This window comes from Lutra lutra, chromosome 12 (assembly GCF_902655055.1).
Source record: "Lutra lutra chromosome 12, mLutLut1.2, whole genome shotgun sequence".
Lineage (NCBI taxonomy): Eukaryota > Metazoa > Chordata > Mammalia > Carnivora > Mustelidae > Lutra > Lutra lutra.
This window is the reverse complement of record NC_062289.1, coordinates 90,089,995-90,111,187: the sequence shown is the minus strand read 5'-3', so window position 1 is coordinate 90,111,187 and position 21,193 is coordinate 90,089,995. Positions and strand designations below refer to the sequence as shown.

The 21,193-nt window shown below is 37.8% G+C and overlaps 1 protein-coding gene across 1 annotated transcript in view; it reads left to right on the top strand.

Moving 5' to 3' along the window:
• MED13L (mediator complex subunit 13L) overlaps positions 1-21,193 on the top strand; it is a 294,964-nt gene that overhangs the window by 229,158 nt on the left and 44,613 nt on the right. The window contains 9 exon segments of the mRNA XM_047698034.1: positions 3,161-3,306; positions 6,093-6,287; positions 6,678-6,866; positions 10,634-10,799; positions 12,704-12,808; positions 16,593-17,321; positions 18,137-18,362; positions 19,364-19,469; positions 19,781-19,905. Coding sequence (XP_047553990.1) covers positions 3,161-3,306; positions 6,093-6,287; positions 6,678-6,866; positions 10,634-10,799; positions 12,704-12,808; positions 16,593-17,321; positions 18,137-18,362; positions 19,364-19,469; positions 19,781-19,905 — 1,987 coding nt within the window.

Below are 21,193 nucleotides of genomic sequence, written 5' to 3'. Positions count from 1 at the left end.
TTCACCATTTTTGCGATGACATGGGTAAAGATATTGATGGCTTGCTGATCAAATAGCCAGTACTTTGGATAACAGAATCAGGATCAAAGATGATCTCAGCAGGCTTCAACTAAGAGCCAAATATGACAAGATGAAACACCATGGATTCTTCTAGGGCATGCCTGTAGTTGGGCCAACAAGCACACTGCACAAGGATTGGAGGCAGGGGCTTCCTTCAGATCTTGCCTCCATTACTCTCTGTGTGACATATGGCCTCACATTCAAAAGCATAAAAGGATATGAATTGTGAATTTTCTTTCTCCCCCAGTCATGCCGTGTCATTCCCCAAAGGCAAATAGGATTATTAGGTTTTAAAGTGTATCCTTCCAAAGAAATTTTGTGCCAGTGTCAGCAAATTGTGTGTGCATATATTTCCCCTCCTTCCCATTTTATGCAAGTGGGAGTGTATTACATTGTTTTTGTACCTTAGTTTTTTCCCTCATATTTATGATTTTATGTTGGAGGTTCCCACATGTCAGTGTGATCATTTTAAGTGTTTGCACAGTATTACTTTATAGGGATGGATCATAGTTTAGTTAACCAGTTCTTTACTGAAGAACACTTTGGCTATTTTCAGTACTTAACTATTACAAACAATGCTATAGTAAATAACTGTACCAAAGTTTTATCTATGGAATAAAGTCGAAAGGAGTGGTGTTGCTAGGTCAAAGGGAAATTCTGCTTTCTAATGTCACTGTTGTCATCTCTGCCCTCCTGTGTCACATAATCTTAGAAAAAACAGAACTGTATAGCTGGAAAGGGATATAAATACCATCAAGTTTAGTGGTTCCCAAAGTATGGTCCTTGGGCTTGGAGTAACAGCAGCATCACATGGGAACTTGGAACAAATGCAGATTCTTGGAGCCCATGCTTGACCTCCTGGATCAGAACGTATGAGGTTCCCAGCAGTTTGTGCTCACAGTTGCTTTTACGTATGAAAAAACTATGATTTCAAAGGTGAAGTAACTTAGCACTTGTCTCAAGGTGTGACCTCTGACTTCTTTTTGAAACTCTTTTCCCATTATGTCAGTTCTTCCCCCCTGGAGTTTACAGACTACGTGCTGTTCTTAACAACATCCACCCTTGCCTCATGCCCTCTCCCTCACTCTTTCTTTTGTCTCTACTACTGAAATCCTATTTTCATTTGTTCCTGTTTTCTTGAAGCACTTGGATCTCCCAATTTGGAAAAATCACTCCATCTTAACCTTCCTATGGCATTTTTTTTTTTTTTAAGATTTTATTTATTTATTTGACAGAGGGAGAGATCACAAGTAGACGGAGAGGCAGGCAGAGAGAGAGAGAGGGAAGCAGGCTCCCCGCTGAGCAGAGAGCCCGATGTGGGACTTGATCCCAGGACCCTGAGATCATGACCTGAGCCGAAGGCAGCGGCTTAACCCACTGAGCCACCCAGGCGCCCCAGCATTTTGTTTTTACTTCTTTCTGTATGAGTGTCTGATGTGCATTCATATCAGTCTTTTGTTAGCTTATACATATGCTCCTTGAGGACAAGGATGATGTTTTATTTGTTGTCACTTAGGCTCCTTGCACCTTCCTTGCATTTACTAATTGATAGATAAACGTTGGTTGCATTTCTTCTCATGCACAGTTGGAAATCAGTAAAATAGAGAACATACTCGGTGCTACGCTCAATATCTGTAACTCTGACCGGTCTTCTTATAAACATGCTATTGACTACACGGGACAGTAGGCACGGTGGGGAGAAGTCAGCTCAGACCCCTCACTGAAGTTCATAGATGGAAAATTAACCAATATGTAATAAGTGAACCTATATTTTGATTCTCTTATGTGCCAGGCATAAGGTGTGGTGAGGCTGATATGTTTCAATATCATTTTCAAAAATAAAGGACCATGCATTTTTACAGTTGATACTGTCTTGTACCTGTATACATTTAAATTATAGGTATCATTTCCTCCTTGTGAACTTAAAACTTGGAAGTGTGGTGTCAAGGGATGTTAAAATTTTTCGAAATTCTTAAAAAATTTGAGTTATTATCTTGTTTACTCTGTTGTGCTAAATATCAAGATAAGTGTTTCATACTGTTGAAACTTCACATTCTGGTAAAACACCCCATTTTCTCAGATTATCTCAACATACTTGTCAGGGAAGAATACAGATGATTCCCTGTGTGATAAAGTAGAAGTTTTATCACTTTTAGTTCACTTTTTCCTTAAAGTATTATAATTTTTTATCTAAGCAAAATTTAATGTTTTTAGTAGTACTCAGAATCCAGTTTATAATATTTTAGAGAAATGTTGAGAAGAAGCTTATCTTGGAGATGATTTTTTAAATGATAGTTGCCTGGCCTATAGTGACTTTGGTTCATCAGGCAAGTATTCTTATGAGCTGTCTTGAGAAATGGAGATATTATCACTGGCTTAGGGCCAAAGTTAACAACTTTGAAAGAATGTGCTTCTGTAGTAATTTTGAAATTATTTTTCTCCAAGACACATCATTTTTATCAATTTTTAGCTAATTGTGTGGAAAATGGAGAAGTGGAATGCTTTAATAAAATTTTGTGATCAGAAGCAAATTGTAAAAATTAAATATAATATTACCAGCCCATTTAGAGTCTTGTATTACCTTAGCAGTTGTATATTGGGGACTTACATACAACTGTGTCCTTAATTGTTATTTTTAGATGAACAATTTTAACCATGTTTAATGTTGTAAGCTTGTAAATATGATTGTTACTGTTATGTCATACCAAACATAAGCAAAACTGTTTAATCTTTGCCCCCAAATCCATTAAAGACCAGTTCATATACAAGTGCATGGGGAGGTAGAAAAATGTTATGATTCTTTTTCTGTCCTTAAGAGTTTATAGTCAGCATAGGAGACTTTATGCAAATGAAACGAGGCAATCTGCACAATAGCTTTCTGAATTTCACAGTGTGGCATAACTAGTATCTTTAATTTGTCGGCAAGATACTGTTATATTATTTGATCAAATCAACTGAATTTTATGCTATTAATATCATCAGAAGCAAGCTTTGATGGGTGATCGATAAAGTAAAGCTGTATCCCATATGTAGTTCCTGTGCTTAGCCCTCATTTCCTACCAAAAATGTAGAATTGAGTTTCTCGTTGTTTCCTTTTTAGTGAGCATTTGTCCTGTGCATTCACATTCTTTCTTCATGGGGAAAGTAATGTATGCACAAGTGTGGAGATTGCCCAACACCAGCCAATTTATTTGATCAATGAGGAGCATATACACATGGCTCAGTCTTCACCTGCACCATTTCAAGGTAAGTAAATGGCAATGTCCTGCTGTCTACCTGTCTCACACCAAGTGGATAGCCACCTTGCCCAGTAAGGTTTGCAGAATGAGATATTATCTTAAATGGACATTATAAAGCTAAGTGTAAGGGTCAACTTCTGAAGAAGAAAGGAAAAGCTACTATTCACAATGAAAGCTTGTTAGTATTTTGCTAAAAGCTTGGAGCTTATCACATTTACAACATGGTCTTAGGTGAAGTTGTACTAAGGAATAAAATGTAGAGAATTGCCTTCAGAACAGAAGATCAGTATTTGAAAAATACAATCCAATGAGTAATTGACATCTCTTAAAAATGAAAGGTTTTCATTGTTTTGTTTGTTCCATGATTTCAGGCACAAAATGGCTTACAGAAAATTACTAATTTCGAAATTTCAATCAGAATCCTATTTCTAGAGTTGTATACTTTCTTCAGTGATGTTAATATCTTTATTATTTCTTTTAATTAGAGGCTACGTTGATTGTAGGCATTTGGTTGTAATTTAACTTAATGTGTATATGTTCATTAAATCTCAGCTAATCACCTAGATTTTTACCAAGATAACTCCATGTCCCTTTTTCCTAATGATGATTTCTAAATCTTGGTTTCATTTTTAGAATTCAGAATTTTATATGAATAACTTTTTAAATGTTATAATGTTTAAATGCATAATATTAGGTTCACCCTTCTGGAAAAATCTCTTTTGGTTCAGTCTAATTACTAGAGATGCCTGGTTCAAAGGGTCTTAGCATATCATACAAAGTAATTTTTAAAAAACACTGATATTTTAACAGATTTAACTAAAATATTTTTATTGACATAACCTGTCATGAGTGTTTAGCCTCTGTATTACTTAAGATTGGTTTTTGATTTCCTGCAGATGATTCTGATTTAATTTGATGAAAACATCTGTTCCTTGCCCTAAAGATATTTGAGCCTTTTAAATTTTTTTTTTTTAAGGTAAAAAAGAATGTTGAATCCTCATTTAACTCTCTCCTAATTGTTACCTATTTTTTTTACCCCCTCTTTTTGTAATACATTTTTTTTTTTTTAAAGATTTTATTTATTTATTTGACAGAGAGAGATCACAAGTAGATGGAGAGGCAGGCAGAGAGAGAGAGAGGGAAGCAGGCTCCCTGCTGAGCAGAGAGCCCGATGCGGGCCTCGATCCCAGGACCTGAGATCATGACCTGAGCCGAAGGCCAGCGGCTTAACCCACTGAGCCACCCAGGCGCCCTGTAATACATTTTAAGCTATGTGCTTTACCATTCCATAATTTTGGGTATTTGCTGTGTGAACATTTATAAAATTCAAAACCCAGTTCCCAAACTGTACACTTAAGAGTTGTACAGTATTTGCATATTATGGATTACCAGAATTATTCAATATTGTGTTTTGTTAACTATGAAGGTGCTGAAGACCAATCTACTTCATTCTAGACTTTATCACTGAAAACAAAAGCATTTATTTATGATAAGAACAGAAGGAATTCCTAATCATGAGGGGAGGTAACTAACCTAAATTGGGAAAGATAATATTAGCAATATCAGGTCTCCATAAACCAGTTATTTTAGGTCTTATCGTTTGTTCCTAATGTCTCGAGTGATAGAAGACTTTTTTGTGGGATGTTACCCTGCTTACTTCCCTTGATTGGTGTGGAGGAGGGGCATTCTTGGGGCAGATGTTGGCCTATAAATAATTTTAGTGAATATAATTAATGTGGGATGTGGGAATTTCCTACAAGTATTAATATAGAAATATTGATTATTGATGTGGGAATTTCCTAGAAGTATTAATGCAGAAATATTCCCCTTGATTAACTGTGTTGGTTGGACTCAGTATTTTTATCCTATTTGAATCAGTGAGGAACAGCAGAAAGGTACCAAGAAATATGTGATGTCTACAGCTATCACTGAATATTGTAATATGTCATCCAGCTGTTAAAAAATAAGCCATCCAAAGAAAGAACATCTCACTTAATGCCTATGCTGAGATTTTGTAGAAATTAGGATTAAGAAAAAGTTTATCTCTGGAAAAATATTGTTTGGAAGGTTAACCCCCCTAGACTACAAACTGGCTGGGTTATAAGCAGCATCATGTTAACTATATTTTTGTGACTAGGTCAGTGAAAATAACATCAGGTCAAACACTGGAAGAGATAGAGGGACTTTGAGTCCTTTACTTTGAGTTTAATAAGTTTTGCTTAGAGTTGTTTCATCAACAGACCTTCAAAACAGTTGTAACTGAAATTATAACTAAGCATTATGTTTCAGACTTGGTACATCAAGACCTTTTTGCTATTACAAGTTTTATTTATATGTTATTTTTAAAATTACAACAAATACCTAGGAATTCTCAGAAACCCTGGAAAGTGTGTTCAAGTTCTAGGCAGGTTTTGGGATATATGTATTAAATGGTTTTTTTTTATAAAAGAGTCAGTGTTCACATTGTATAAACTCTTATCAAACAGGTGTATAGAAGCTTTCATAAATAGTTTATATATTGTGTGTTACTACAGCTGTCTGATTTTTTATTTTTTACCTCCCCCATTTGATTTCCTTAAAAAACTGATGTATGTTGAGAGGCATATAGGTAAGAGGTACTAAAATGAGAAACTTTAAAAAAAAAAAAAAAGACTGTAAAAGGAGTCCGGAAATAAAGAGCACTATCTAGTAAGTGAGGCTGGACTTTAGCCTAAGTGACCACATATGTGGCCTTAGACGTAAGTAGGAGTTATTACTCTGATCTGTAACATATGTTTCTCCTCCCTGCCTTAGTACTGGTAAGTCCTTATGGCTTAAATGGCACGCTAACAGGCCAGGCATACAAGATGTCAGACCCAGCCACCCGTAAGCTGATCGAGGAATGGCAGTATTTCTATCCCATGGTGCTGAAAAAGAAAGAAGAATTGAAAGAGGAAGAGGAGTTGGGATACAACGATGATTTCCCTGTGGCTGTCGAAGTAATTGTTGGTAAGAAAATATTTTGCCTGAAGAACTTTATTCTGTCTTCTTCATCTTTCTTAATTTAAAAAGATAATCATTGAGATTCATCAAAAATAATCTCCATAATTTTCCCATTTTTTTTTAATTCTCTTGATAACAGTGGTATATGCTGAGTAGTTATCTTGCCTGAAGCGCCAGTGGTCCCTGTCTTCCAAATGCTATTATCATAATGTTGGAGCACATGTTTAAACAGCTATTAACTTAGGAAGGAATGGAGCACATCACTTTTGGCAGTACCTAATGAGCACCTCATTTTCATCATTGAGCTTTGACTCTGACCGCTAGAATATCAAAGTTGGCATCCCGGTGTGAACTTTTTCTCAGGCCTGCTTCTCTCCTTGCTCTCTTTCCTTACAGGTGGTGTTCGGATGGTTTATCCTTCGGCATTTGTTTTGATCTCTCAGAATGACATCCCAGTTCCTCAGAGTGTTGCTGGTGCTGGAGGCCATATTACAGTGGGGCAGCAGGGACTTGGTAGTGTGAAGGACCCAAGTAACTGTGGGATGCCTCTTACCCCTCCCACTTCTCCAGAACAGGCCATCATAGGTGAGTACAATCCAGGAATGTACTCACCCAGGTGGAGGAGATCACAGAAAACCATGTAGCTTCCTTGCCATGGAACAGATGAGTAAACTCACATTGAGAAATGCCTTATGCCAAGAGATGGAGGTAGAGTGACATGGGAAGTCTGCAAAATACAGAAGGAAAATTTTCAACAAATAGAATGGATGTGCTTCCGAATTTTAATTGTGCCCTGTTAGTCTTTATTCCAGTTAGACAGTGTAGTTGTTTCTCTTAAGTTCTCTACACACATCTGTCCCTTTACACACATGTATGTGTGTGCACACACACAGACATACACGAACAAGGGACAAGGTGGAGGCTGCTCTTTTTTTCCTTAAAACAAATGGAAAACACTTAATCAGAAAATAGCTGAAACATTTGCCCAGTTGGCCATTGCCAGGCAGGAACACGTCTGGTATAATTCTTTTCTTGTTATAAAGGTAGACTGGCATTTAGAAGCTCTCAGGAAAATGCTTTGTTCTGTCAGTCATCTGTCTACATTAATGATCAGTATTAATTACATATGAAACTTTAAAAATTTTCCTTCATGAAAAAATTCAGAAATTGTTTAAATTGGGAGCATTTTGCCATCTTTGGAGTAGTATATTTTCTGTGTTAACTTTTTGGTTGTTGTAGTTGACATTGTTTTAATTGGAAATCTAGTCATTAATATTCATCAGACTTGAGCTGGAGGGAGATTATTTATAGGCTTTTTAATGTGGGCCATGTTAGCAAAAGCATCAGAGTAGATAAAGTCTTGACTGCTGAACTGAAAACAGACTATGCAGCATAATACACACTTACGTGGCTATTTTCATGAGATTAGATAAGATGCATTTCCAGTTTCCGGCATGGTGCTTGGCATGTGCAGGGTACTCAGTAAATGTTCATGGTTAAGCAGTATATCAGGCGCAAGTATAGAGACTGTGATTGAGCACACCTAATTTAAAAGTCTGGCTATATAGCTTTTACTAGGTGAGTTGGCCTTATTAAATTCTCAAACTTGGCCTGAGCCTCCAATTCCTTCTCTGTTAAGTACTACGTATTTGACAGAGCTATTACACATACTAGGTAAAAAGCTTGACAGCGCTCTGTAGGCAGCAAAGCAGTCTACAAATGGTGGCGTAAGCAATTTGAAGCAAAACACGATTATGTTATCTGGAAGGAGTTACCCGGATACGGTGTGGAAGGCAGAGAAACGGGCAGCAGGCAGCCTCTGTCTTGAGAAGCCACGCAGTTGCTAAGACAGTAAGAAGAAAGGGACATACAACTCTGATATGTCAGAGCAGAGAATTTGGATGATTCCTTGTGAAAGGATTTGCTCCATTTTTATTAAAAAAGAAGAAAACCAAAAAAAAGGAAAAAGAAAAAATACTTCTACAGACTTTTTAATAATCATCATAAAGAAGATATATTGATACAGAGACTAGAATTAGTATCTCTTAGGGATATTTGTATTCAACTTAAAATTGAAACTTAAAATGGAAGGCCTGCTGTATGCATGATGCCCTAGGGTCTGATCAGTTAGGAACGCTAAATTTCACGATTCAGAAACACCAGGTTTTGTTTATTGTGGTTTTCAGTGTGGACTTCCTAACTCCGGGTCTTTACATTACTTCCTCTGACTGTCTAGGTCATTTGTGCTAAGCCCTGGGTAAATAAATCCCTGATGCCTCCTAACTCTCTAAAACCAACCAAATAAAAGCAATTGGGGGGCGCCTGGGTGGCTCAGTGGGTTAAGCCGCTGCCTTCGGCTCAGGTCATGATCCCAGGTCCTGGGTTCGAGCCCCACATCGGGCTTTCTGCTCAGCAGGGAGCCTGCTTCCTCCTCTCTCTCTGACTGCCTCTCTGCCTACTTGTGATTTCTCTCTGTCAAATAAATAAATAAAATCTTTAAAAAAAAAAAAAAAAGCAATTGGAATCTTTGTTGTAAAGTGAATTTGTCTTAATTTTTGACATCATGATAAAATGAATTATAGCTTAGGACTCTTAATGCTGTCTCAAAGACAGTCTTGGTCAGCCTTGTCATTCTGCAGTTGACTAACATTGAGCATCGCCATGTTTTCCTACATATAGGACAAAATGTGTCCCCTTTCCCACTAAAATGGCCAAGAATCTTCTAGATTAGCAGGGGACCTAGGAGGGCCAACTGGTTTTGGTGAAATCACTCATGCCTCATGTGGATAGGTACCTCTGCTTGTGTCTCCTATTTATGGAGATAATTTTGAGGAACAATATTCAGTATGTATTTGACGGCATGGAGTATAGGTCTTGTCTAATTCCCTATGAGGTATCATCCCCATTTTAATTAAATCATTAAAAGCTACTGAAAAGCATTAACCCAGCTTTAATCTGAAAAAACTGTGCCTTATTTTCCTCATCCCTTTTATTTTTTGGTCGTATTCATCCCGTATGACACTGTGGGTATATGATCTCTTTGGCTAAATTGCAAGGTGTTTGGGAGCACGGGGCTATGTGTTCTACTTCTGTTTCTCTGTTTATCCTAGTTTTATGATAAGCATTTGCATATCCATTGTAGAATTGAAGTGAATTACTTTGTACCGTATACCAAGTCAGGGAACTTTAAAGGTGAAAGATAGCAGTAAAAGACCAAATTATTTTGTCTCCTTTATCTAATTTTTAATACAATAATTCTTTCATGGGGAGCAAGCAATTTTTAGTTCCTTAGAATGTAAGCATTTTGATGCTGGTTTTTGTTTTTTGTCTTAAATAGAGCTAAGCCCAACCATTCAGCTCATCTGATGGTTGTGTTCCAGCATATCAGGACTACTAATTTGTGGTATAAGGTTGTTTATTTTTCAGATGAGGGTGGAGGTTTCCAGAGTGCTTAAAATTGATTATTTTGTTCAAAATGTTTTGTATCATAGTTCTGTTGAGGATAAAACCCACAACATATCTATGAAGTTAAATAGATGAAAGTAATTGAATCAGAATTTAATACTGGAAATCAACTTCAATATTTGTCTGGTGTGTGATAGAAATAGTAAAATACTCATATAACCAAAAACCAGTATTACCAGTAATCCTAATGCACCTAATAGAAAGAAATGGGATTACATACCAACCATAGCTGGAAAAGCTAAGTGGAGTTATTAGAGAGAAACTAGTGAATAATCCTCTGATACAGAATGTCAAGATAACCTTTCAGTATTTTAGCGCTAAGATTTCATAAATTGTGTCAGGCATAAGGACAGACAGTTCCACACGCAGATTTGAAATTTGACCTTGTTAAAAGCTTTGTGCCATTAAGTTCTTTCTCCGACCCAGGGCGCTATGTGCAGTTGCTGCATAGATTTTTAGCTAAATGAGCAGAAAGCTCCCTCTGCTGTTTTGTTCTGCCTTGAAACTTACTTATTGCATTGTCGATTTAAAAATTTAAAACAGTCTATTCGTGGTCACATCTTTAGTACTATGATGTATAAGCCTTTATAGGTAAGTTGTCTCCAATATCTGTAGAGTCAGAATGCCTCTGAATGGCTATGCCCTTGGATTGTGTGAGTGTGTGAGTGTTGATGTGATGAACTATTTTAGGGAAAAGACAAAGAACTGTCCAAAGTGCCAGTACAACAAATTGTGCTTAGAGCTATAGGTAGTGTTATTGCCAGGGCGCTACATGAATAACACAGGTTTCAAAAATCCAAACATTTCTGTGACGTAAGCTTGCAGTCTGTGTACCAGGAGACCTTTTCAGATAATTTTCACATTCCCAAGTTGTCTGTCTTTTCCAGGGGACAGTGGAGGTACGCAGAGTGCTGTCAGTCACCTAGGCTCCCAAGACGGGGGGATGATAACTATGCACAGTCCAAAGAGATCGGGGAAGATTCCTCCAAAACTCCACAATCATATGGTCCACCGAGTCTGGAAGGAATGCATCCTCAACAGAACCCAGTCCAAGTATGACTTTTGCATTACGTCTGGATCATGGTTTAGTAACACCATCTCTTTGATTACTATGTGAGGAGTGTTAGTCTCATTGAACCATCGTGTGACCAAACCTGAAGGGTCATTGGATTGGTAGATCATCTTTTTGAACATAATGTGCAAAATTGAATGCAAGGATGTTAAAGATGTTGACTTGATTTGATTATCTAGGAAATTTGGAAGTTCTGAGTATCTCAAGATTGGTAAGGTATCCATCTGATATTTTTTAGAAAGGATGGCTTAGGGCAATTGTCAGTGGGTTGGTTTTCCTCTGTATACCAATTTATGAATGTTTTCTATTTGCAAAGGGAAATGACCTTCTTTGTCACATTTTCTGTGACATAGGCCTTCTGTTTTAAATGGCAATACAGTTCTGAACAGAACTGATGATAGAGGGGTGTTTGCCACCTTCTGTGCTTCTGTTGGTTTATTTCCAGAGGCCATATTCTTTTCTTCCCCTATCTGACTTTGCTTCCTTCCTTTGCCCCCATCCCTCCTCTTGCTCTCTTCCCTGCCTTCCTTAACATATTTTTGGAAAAGGGGAAGAATTGATTCTGAGAAGAGATTGCTGGTGGTGATTATTTTAATTACATGAATGATAACAAATAGTAGTCAATAAATACTCTTCCACTTACCAGGGTTTACATAAACATATTCAGCATATTTTCACATCTCTTGATATAACTGAGATGTCCCCTTTCTGGAGTGAGGAAGTAAACAAAGGAGTTTTCATTCTCTAGAACAGAATTAATATGGACACTCTGGCCAAGAACTGCTAAAAAGTCCACTCCTTTTAGAAGTCAGTTAAATGTTTCTTCAGTCACTACTACTTAAAGTGTTTGTCATACAGATATAAAAGCTGTCATGTGGGTCTAGATTTTAGGAAATTCATACTATGTATTTATCTCTTGTGAATTGGTTCTAGATTAGGCTGCTAAAGAAGGTATAGTAGATAAAATCTAAAATAATTGCAGTGGAAGATTATATGTCATGTTCTAGAACTAAAAAGGGATCTCTAGTCACTTGAAAATGATCCTTTGCTCTAGAATAATTGGTGCAGATATTTTCACCTCTAGCTACAATGCCTGGATAATTTCCTAGTTAACATTTTCTTTTTCGTTTCTTCTCATTTACTGTCTTTGATTTTTATCACCACTAACTTGTCACCTCCACCAGCTCTAACAGCCTCTTTAATCCGCAGCACAGAACAGGGCAGTGAGACACCCAGAAGGGCAAGGGAGGGTGGAGAGTAAGAGAAGTCCCTCTAGAGCTGTCACTGGAGCACTTTGCAATATCAGCTGTAGCTAAACCAGCAATACAGAAATACTGCCCAGTGTTCTTACTGTCACTGTGTAATAATAGACATCTGCTTTTTGCTACCAATTACTAGTGACAAGTAGGAGGTAATTTTTTCCTTGTCTTTAGTTCACATTACCAGTGTAGAGTGCTGCTTAAATGCTAGTGAATATAGGAGTTTTAAGAGTGGCTTAAACAGTCTGTCTCAGGGCATAAATTCACAGATGCTGGGAAAAGATAATTTTAAAAATTTAAGTTAATTTCTACAAAATTTAGGTGACTTTTTAAAGCAACAACTAATAGTGCCAGATAGTGTTTTAAGTGCTTTGTATCCATGTTAAAATGTGCAGTCAACTTAAATAGAAATATTTTGAATCTTGCTTCTTCTAGTGCATAGAACAAGTTTGTTCTCCCTACGCCCCTCTCCCCACCCCCGCCCCCAAACTTGGATTGCTCAGCACTATCAGCTAGATAACATTACTATGTGAAATGTATTCAGGTCTTTTAAAATATCCCTCTCCCCCATTGAGGTATAAGTATTTTCTCATGTTTACACAAGTCACATTTTTAACCTTTTTTAGGAGGAGCCAAATGTCAACTCCAACTCTTGAAGAAGAGCCTGCTAATAATCCTGCTACTTGGGATTTTGTGGATCCAACCCAAAGAGTCAGCTGTTCCTGTTCTAGGTAGGTAGTAGACAAGGCAGAACAGGGGTCCGATAAAATGTTGGGACCTTTTGTTGGCTGTCTCGTGGACTCTCAGACCGCTTTTTCTTTATTTTGTTTTGTTTTGTTTTCAGTCTTCCTCCTCTAGTAGAGAAGGAAAAGATAGGTCTTTTCTTATATACAGATGATAACAGTTTTATTGTCAGGACTCAAAAAGAGCTTTATTTGACAACTGTGACTGTGGCCCTGTTATCAAATTGCTCCCACAAATTTTTTTGTGGTAACTACTCCCAAACCAAAAGGCATTTGATAAGACAATCTATTCCCCTTTAAATGAATTTATTTAATTGTTCTTAATTTTAAAATAGAGGTAAATACTAAACAAGTTGGCTAGAGTTCATAGAATTTGGATTAAATCAACCTTCCATAGATAATTTGTCTTGTTGTCAGTGCTGGTATGTTTTGATGCTTGAGGTAGGTATTTAGTAATAAAACCTGCCAGAAGCTAAAATTATTCATTCAGTTAGATACTTGAATAGAACCCTGAATTGATTTCTGTAGAAAATATTTGCTCCCCTGTATATTACCTTGACTTATCACTCCTTGTAGTAGTAAAGAGTCTTATTGTCATGGGCTTTCATTAGGGTTCTTAGATTTTTTTTTTTTTTTTTTAAGATTTTATTTATTTATTTCACACCTATGCGAGTGGGCAGAGTGGGTGCACGCAGGGGGAGAGCCAGGAGGAGAGGGATGGAGAGAATCTCAATCAGACCCTTTGCTGAACACAAAGCCTGATGCGGGGTTTGATCTCATGACTCCGAGATCATGACCTGAGCCAAAATGAAGAGTCGAACGCTTAACCAACTGAGCCAGCCAAGTACCCCAGCGTTCTTAGATTTCTTAAGTGTATGTCGGCCTCACCCCTAGCTCAGGTGACTATTGAGGATGTGATGGTGATTATTCACTTAATGAGCAACTTAGAGTAGCTTTGTTTCCAAAGTATATATTTTCACATTTGATACTGTTCAACACTTAGAAAAAGTTCTTTTGAGATAAAGTATATTAAGAAAATGGCCATTCATTTCCCTAGTTTTTTAGGGGTTCTTATTGTGACATAAATAAGTTGGCTTCAGGGTAGGGAGGCAGTCAAATGACCCCTGAGAATATGTGCAAACTGTGTGTGTGTATGTGTACATGCTTAAACAACAGTTTTCACACCATATTCCCGTCCTCTCCTCTCTTGTCCCTTACGTTGATTCTCTTTTATCAAGCTCTGCCTCTCTAGTCAGCTTTTTTTTTTTTTTGAGAGATGCTGTAAATATTAACCTAATGAAATGTGCACTATTAATTTTTTAAAGAGGGTGTTTTTGAAGAAGTTGTTCTTTAAGGGTCCTCTCTGAGCACCTCTCGTCTCAGGATAGGTGTGGTATACCAGCTGAATACCTGTTTTCCTTCTGTTTCTAGGCCATTATAACTTGTGTGACAGAAAGCCTTTTCTTATTAATTCTTATTTCTAAACAGCTCACAGCCAAGTTATGGGCCACCTTTAGAAAGTACCTAGGATAAAAATGTTGGTGTATTTAGCTTTGCTTATGCCCTCATCCTATTTTTGCTCTTCTTTTCCTTAATCTAGATTTTTCAGCTGTTAAAAATAACCTTTTTGCTGATTTCTGTGACATTTTTATTTGCTCCCTTGAATTATTTTTACCTGAAGTGTAACTAAATAGCACTTTTTCTTTTGTCCTTTGGAATCACTCCTCTATTTCCTGACCAGATTCTTATACCTTCAGGTCTTTTTTTAGTTATGCATTTCATTCCATTGACTTCCAAGTATTTATCTCTAGACCTGACTTCTCATACATACTCTGGTCTATATTTTAGGAGATGCCTTTAAGAAATTCCTTAATATTGACATGTGTGTTTTCTCACAGGTCAAGTATCTTGTTCCAGTCATTTTTATCACAGTTTCCCCTTTTCAGCCTAGAAACTTTATCATTTATTATTTTTCTTCATTTTATAGGTGAATTTTATCCTTGCATTTCACACTGATTTCCTTGGAAATGTCTATGATAATAATTCTTGTTCTTTTAGTCACCTTGTGTTTCTACACTATTTGGCCCTGCTTCTTCTGGTTCCTTCCCACCACTGGACCACCCATATATTTAGCCTTTTGAGGCTGATTTCCTGCTCCTTGCTTCACTGAGGCCTCTTACCTGTTCAGAGATTTGCCGTGATAGTCTGTTACTCACTAGTGTATCCCTGATTGTAACCATTTCACAGTGTAGCCGAGTCATTAAATACAATTGAAAAAAAAAATGACTTTATGAGATTTTCTGGTTTGCCAAAAGTCCTTACTTTGAAGAGGCTACCATAAACTATCTATCAAAGGACTGGTGTGGGTAAATGCTCTGAGAGAGAAAATCCAAGTGAAAAAGTTTTATGTAAAAGATTCTTTGAACTGTTTTAAAATAAGCCCCTTACAAGATGTGATTGAGATTATTTTCAGGTGAGATATTCACCTCTTAGTGTGCTGCTGTGCCCTGGAGATTTAAGGTGCAATTTTCCCCTTATTGTCAGTAGCTTTATGCTTAAACAACCTTCTTCAAACTCTGATTTTTTTTTTTTTTTTTTTTTAAAGAGTAGCAAAGACTTCAGCAAGAGTCTTTTCAGATTATCTACTGCAAGATTACCAAACCTGTTATGGAACGGTCCACTCCTCACACTATTTAATGGCCTTCTGGGGCAGGGTGGCCATCCTGCTGTCCCACTAAACCATCCCATTATGCCACACAAATCCGTTTTACTGCTCACTAGGGCACCATTGAGTGTGATATAACAGTAATTTAATGCCACCCTAGTGGCCTCAGAGAGTTACTGCTGCATGGGCAGGAGAGCTCAGGTTTTTTTTCCCTGGGTGGATTTATATATTGGGAGGAACTGGCTGACCTACTGTATAACTTTGTTGCACAGATTGAACCTTCGCATCATCTAGTGGCCCTTCCTGAGCAATATCTCACACCTATGTTTGCCAAGAAGTGTGTTAGGATGTGAGCAGACTTGCTACCATGCTTGGTACAGCTGCATTTGTTGTTTTCATATTCACTCACCATTTTTTTTTTTACTTCTGTCTAATTTTGTGAGTCTGGAAAATCCAAAGTTGTCTTTTATTCCTTCTTTTTTTGATAAGAATGGCATATAAGATTCCTAGTCTATTTATTCTGTTAAAGATTTATGGATCAACCCTCATTTTCTTGTTTTCACACTTTGGGGGAGAATCACATAATTATTTTATTCCCAATTTACTACAGTACAAGCTATTATAAGCCATTCTATATTGGAGTTAGTAGAGTGTTGTAAGATAGAAATTAGAAGATTTTTTCTCTCTTTCTTGGCAAATGATCTCATTACTCTTGGTTTTAAGATGCAATGTGAATACGTTATCTGAAGCCGTCACCAAATTTGAAAGATTTGAGGATTTTTCACATCAGTCTTTGGTAGGGTTAGCACTGTTAAGTCCGTCTCTTATCTGCTTAACTTACGTGTGCTTGATTCTCCACTTTCCATCAGAGTGTTGCAGTTTTTAGTCATTATAAAAATAATTAACACCCAGAGTCCTTTTCAGCGATTTGGGAATCTCGTGTGTGCTTAAAAGACAAAACCTTATCAGAGCCTTCTATTTGTAATGTTATAATGATGTAGTAATGTTATACTGTACAACATTATATTACATACATTGTATTACATACATATTATATGTAACAGATTTCAGGTCTGTTTCTTGACCTTATTTTGATTCTCATTTCAGGCATAAACTTTTAAAACGTTGTGCAGTAGGACCCAATCGACCTCCCACAATATCTCAACCAGGGTTCAGTGCAGGACCATCATCATCATCTTCTTTACCACCTCCTGCGTCTAAGCACAAAACAACAGAAAGACCAGAAAAGGGAGACAAATTGCAAAAGAGACCCTTGATACCATTTCACCATAGGCCCTCTGTGGCTGACGAGTTCTGTGTGGAGCAGGACACACCAGGACAGAAGCTAGGATTGGGAGGGATAGACTCCTCCTTAGAGGTGTCTAGCAGTAGGAAGTATGATAAACAAATGGCCGTGCCTTCCAGAAATACAAGCAAGCAAATGAATCTGAATCCTATGGATTCACCTCATTCCCCTATTTCCCCTCTGCCGCCAACACTCAGCCCTCAACCGCGAGGTCAGGAAACAGAGAGTTTGGATCCGCCATCTGTTCCTGTGAACCCAGCCCTCTATGGAAATGGGCTAGAACTCCAGCAGTTGTCGACTCTGGATGACAGAACTGTCCTCGTAGGCCAAAGACTGCCTCTGATGGCAGAGGTCAGCGAGACAGCCTTATATTGTGGGGTTAGGCCCTCGAACCCTGAGTCATCAGACAAGTGGTGGCACAGTTATCGCCTCCCCCGCATTGATGATGCTGAGTTCCGGCCCCCAGAGCTCCAGGGTGACAGATGTGATGCCAAAATGGAGGTAAACTCAGAGAGCACTGCGTTGCAAAGGTAAGGCGATTCTGCGTACCACCCACCTGATGCCCATTGACCAAGGTGTAAGGTCCTGAGAGTCAGGGCTTTCCTCCATCTCCCCACGTTCACCCTTCAGAGCCAAAATGAAACATGCTTTTTCTTCACCATTCTGGACTCTGCGTTTGGAAAATGCTGAGAAGTCAAATGCTTTCTCCTTAGTGAGGTTTCACATGTGTCATTATTTAAACATGTGGCCATATAAAGGTTTCATTGTGGCATTTAGGTCTTGGTATGAATTTATTTTTGGCCTGCTGTTTGTTAGTCAAAGGATGGAGCTTGATGAGACTTTTCATATTCTGGTCAGTGCCGCCTTTGTATGTTGACACTTTTAAGGAAGGCTTTGCATGCAGTCAGGTATGTATCCTGCATCTGGTAGTAATACTATTTTGAGTGCTGTTGAGCTATCTGTTATTCTCGACAGTTTACCCAGACCATCTCAGTTCATCTTCACCACAGTCGTATGACTACCTTATTTTCAAAGCTGAGAAAGAAGCGAGGGTCAAACAGTTAGAAGATGACACAGATTGAACTTGAACCTAGTCGTTCTGTCCTTAGAGCTCATCTCTGCTCTTCACTGGAATCCATGGAATCAGAGACAGAAGCATGTTCTTCACAAAGACCTACTAAGTTTTATTTGTGAACATCATCTCTAAAAGAACTTCTTTATAGAGATAAATTTTCTAAGTTTAAGTTTTGCAAGTGCTTTAAATTATAAATGCTGCTTTAAAAAAAAAAGATAATCGTTTTACTTTGTTTATCTTGCTTAAATTATCATTTATTTTCCCTTTTAGACTCTTAGCACAACCTAACAAACGGTTTAAAATCTGGCAAGAAAAGCAGCCCCAGATGCAGCCACTCCACTTCCTTGACCCATTGCCTCTAGCTCAACAACCTGGAGACAGTTTGGGAGAAGTCAATGATCCATATACCTTTGAGGATGGCGACATAAAATACATCTTTACAGCAAACAAGAAATGCAAACAAGGGACGGAGAAGGATTCCCTGAAAAAGAATAAGGTACTATTTAACATAGAGAGTACCCAGCATGGTGTGAGTTTCGACCTGTGTCAGTACAACATGTGTGGGAAAACTTCTGAGGCAGAATGTTTGAAGTAGTCTCGCCTGATTGCTCTGTCCCCATATTCATGCTCTTGGTACTATTGTATGAAACAACGGATTGTTCCTTTTGATGTCACGGCTCACCTTTGTTTAAAGTCAGCTGAACATAAACGAAGCCTCATATTTTCCAGGCTATAGCTTACAGCGCATGTTTCCTCTCATACGCTAATTCTTGTTGGCCTATGCTCGCTGCTTATTTCTTTTAATTATTGTTCAAAATATCCAAAATGTAAGGAGAAAAAATGTTGATAACAGTATCTATTGGTTATTTAGCGCTTTGTGTGTTTACTGTACCAAGCGCTCTACCTGTATATCTATCTGAATTATTATCAACACTACTCCTAGATTATGTCAGTATTAATTTTAGTGGTTTCATTGTCATAAAAATGATTACTGGGGCTGTGTGCTGTCTTTAGCCTCAAATTCTAAAACATTCCAAAATACTGCGCCATTTAAAGAGGTATTCTTAAGAATAAAGGAGAAAGGACCATTAAAAGAGGCCTGTACAGCTCAGGAGAATGCTTCAGAGATTCCTTTGTAGAGATCTATCTGGATCCAGAAAGCTCGAACCATAATTCAGTATCTATGATGTTATTAAAGGCAGCTTTTAACACCGTGGCAGGTCTGTAATCAAATGCCACCAGTACTGGTTAGGTATAAAATCCAGATTGACTCTGAATACTCCATAGGATTGGAGGGACAGTGTGGGAGTTCGGGGTTCCGTTTAAATTCAGGGAAAACGACATATCTTTTATTTCCCTTGGTTGCATAGACCATGGTTTATCATACTTGTGCTCATAATAAGTTCCATTCTACCCTCTAATTCTTTGTGTTCTCCCTCATATTCCACACTTTGGGTTGGTGTTCATGTGTTTTGTTTGGCTGAATTTATTATACAGTCAGAGGATGGATTTGGTACCAAGGATGTCACTACACCAGGTCATTCCACGCCGGTGCCTGATGGGAAAAATGCCATGTCTATTTTCAGTTCTGCTACTAAAACAGGTGTGTACAATGATTATTTGCCTCACTTGGATTGTTACTAAAGTAAAATGCAAGGGAGATGCTTCTCGATTTAGAATTATATTTTTACTGTAATAGCAGTAACTTGATCCCATCTTTAATTTTTCATAGTTCGTTTTTCAGTTACTTTCAAAACTGATAAACATATTTGGAAATAATTGTCTCTAAATTTAACTGAAAACCTAGGGAAAAAATTCACAGGCAGGTCTTGCGCATTGAAATCCATTCCCTTTTCTCACTCCTTCTCTGTGGATGAAGTTGCTTATTCTGCATCTTTGCCTCCTTTCCCGCAGATGTCCGGCAGGATAACGCTGCTGGCAGAGCTGGCTCCAGTAGCCTTACACAGGTGACAGATCTGGCACCTTCCCTGCATGACTTAGACAACATCTTTGATAATTCCGATGATGACGAACTTGGGGTGAGTCTGCCATAGCTACCGAAACAGAAATCTCCTTACATGGGAGAACTTGGGTCGCTGTTGGAGTATTTTCTTATTGTTTTTGTCTACTGAGTTTTGGGGCCCCTTATTTCAGGTTCAGAATGTTCTGCAGAAATGTTTGTATACTTTGAAAGGATTCTAAAAGTTGTCACTGTAGTCTCTAATGCCCCTTGGTTTCCCTTTGTTGATGTCTTCTTTTATTAGTTTATTCCTGTTGTAAATATTAAAATCTTTCCCATTCAGTTTTTAAATCCTTCTAAATATCATGAGACTAGTAGAAGTATATTATGTAGTCCCTTTAGCTCTGATTATAAAGATAATGCCCCCGTAACTTTTTATTCATGTCATCAGTAAGAACTTAGTCTACATATTGAGAGATAAACAAGTATGATCTGTACTTTTTAGGGTTGTGGCACTATAGTAGGGGAAAAGACTTGTGTACATACAATTTAAATAATTTAAGGCATGATGTGGTTAAAGTGACAGATAAGAATGATAATTCTTAGAAGAACAGCTGAGCTGCTCTGAATCAGGAAGTTTATGTCCTCGTCCTCCTAACCACCTCTGTACTTTTAGGCAAAAAGAAGTACCTGTTAACTTTAGGGGACCAAGAAATGAGTAGGATAGGCCCTCTCTTCAAGGAAATAAGTTTATTAGTTTATTTTTTCTTTCACTTATGTACTTACCTTCCTTCCCTTTTGTCCATTTCCCATGTATTTATTACTCATCTGATGGTCACTTCCTGTGATGTGTACCTGAGGTTACAGGTATTATTATCCTGCCCTGACACTTAAGGAACTCACAGACCTCCAGAGAAGTGCATATAAAGAAAGTTACAAATGTACTTAAAAATATATAAAAATGTATACACCCATGTGCGCTTATTACTATGAGTGCAGTAACTTGACCTGCATCTAAAGATGCTGGACGTTCAAGTACAAAGTGACAGGCGAGCAGTGTTTAAGTTAACGCTTAAAGGTTAAGTAGGAATCAGAATTCTAAAGCCTGTTCTCACTTTAAAATAAAAATGTATCTCATTAACAGATACTATACACCATTATACCAATGTTAAGTACTTAGAAGATGATGAAATCATAATGGCCTCCAAGAAAAGATTTGACTTCAGATGTGGAGAGAGGGTTAGTGAGAGGCGGGGGAGAGGCATTAGTTTGAGCCTGGAATGAGCCTTGGTTAAGCAAGAGAATGAAGCAGCTGAGGGTTGGGAGGATAGGGAACAGACCATTGGTCTGCTCTCTGAGTGGTGGGT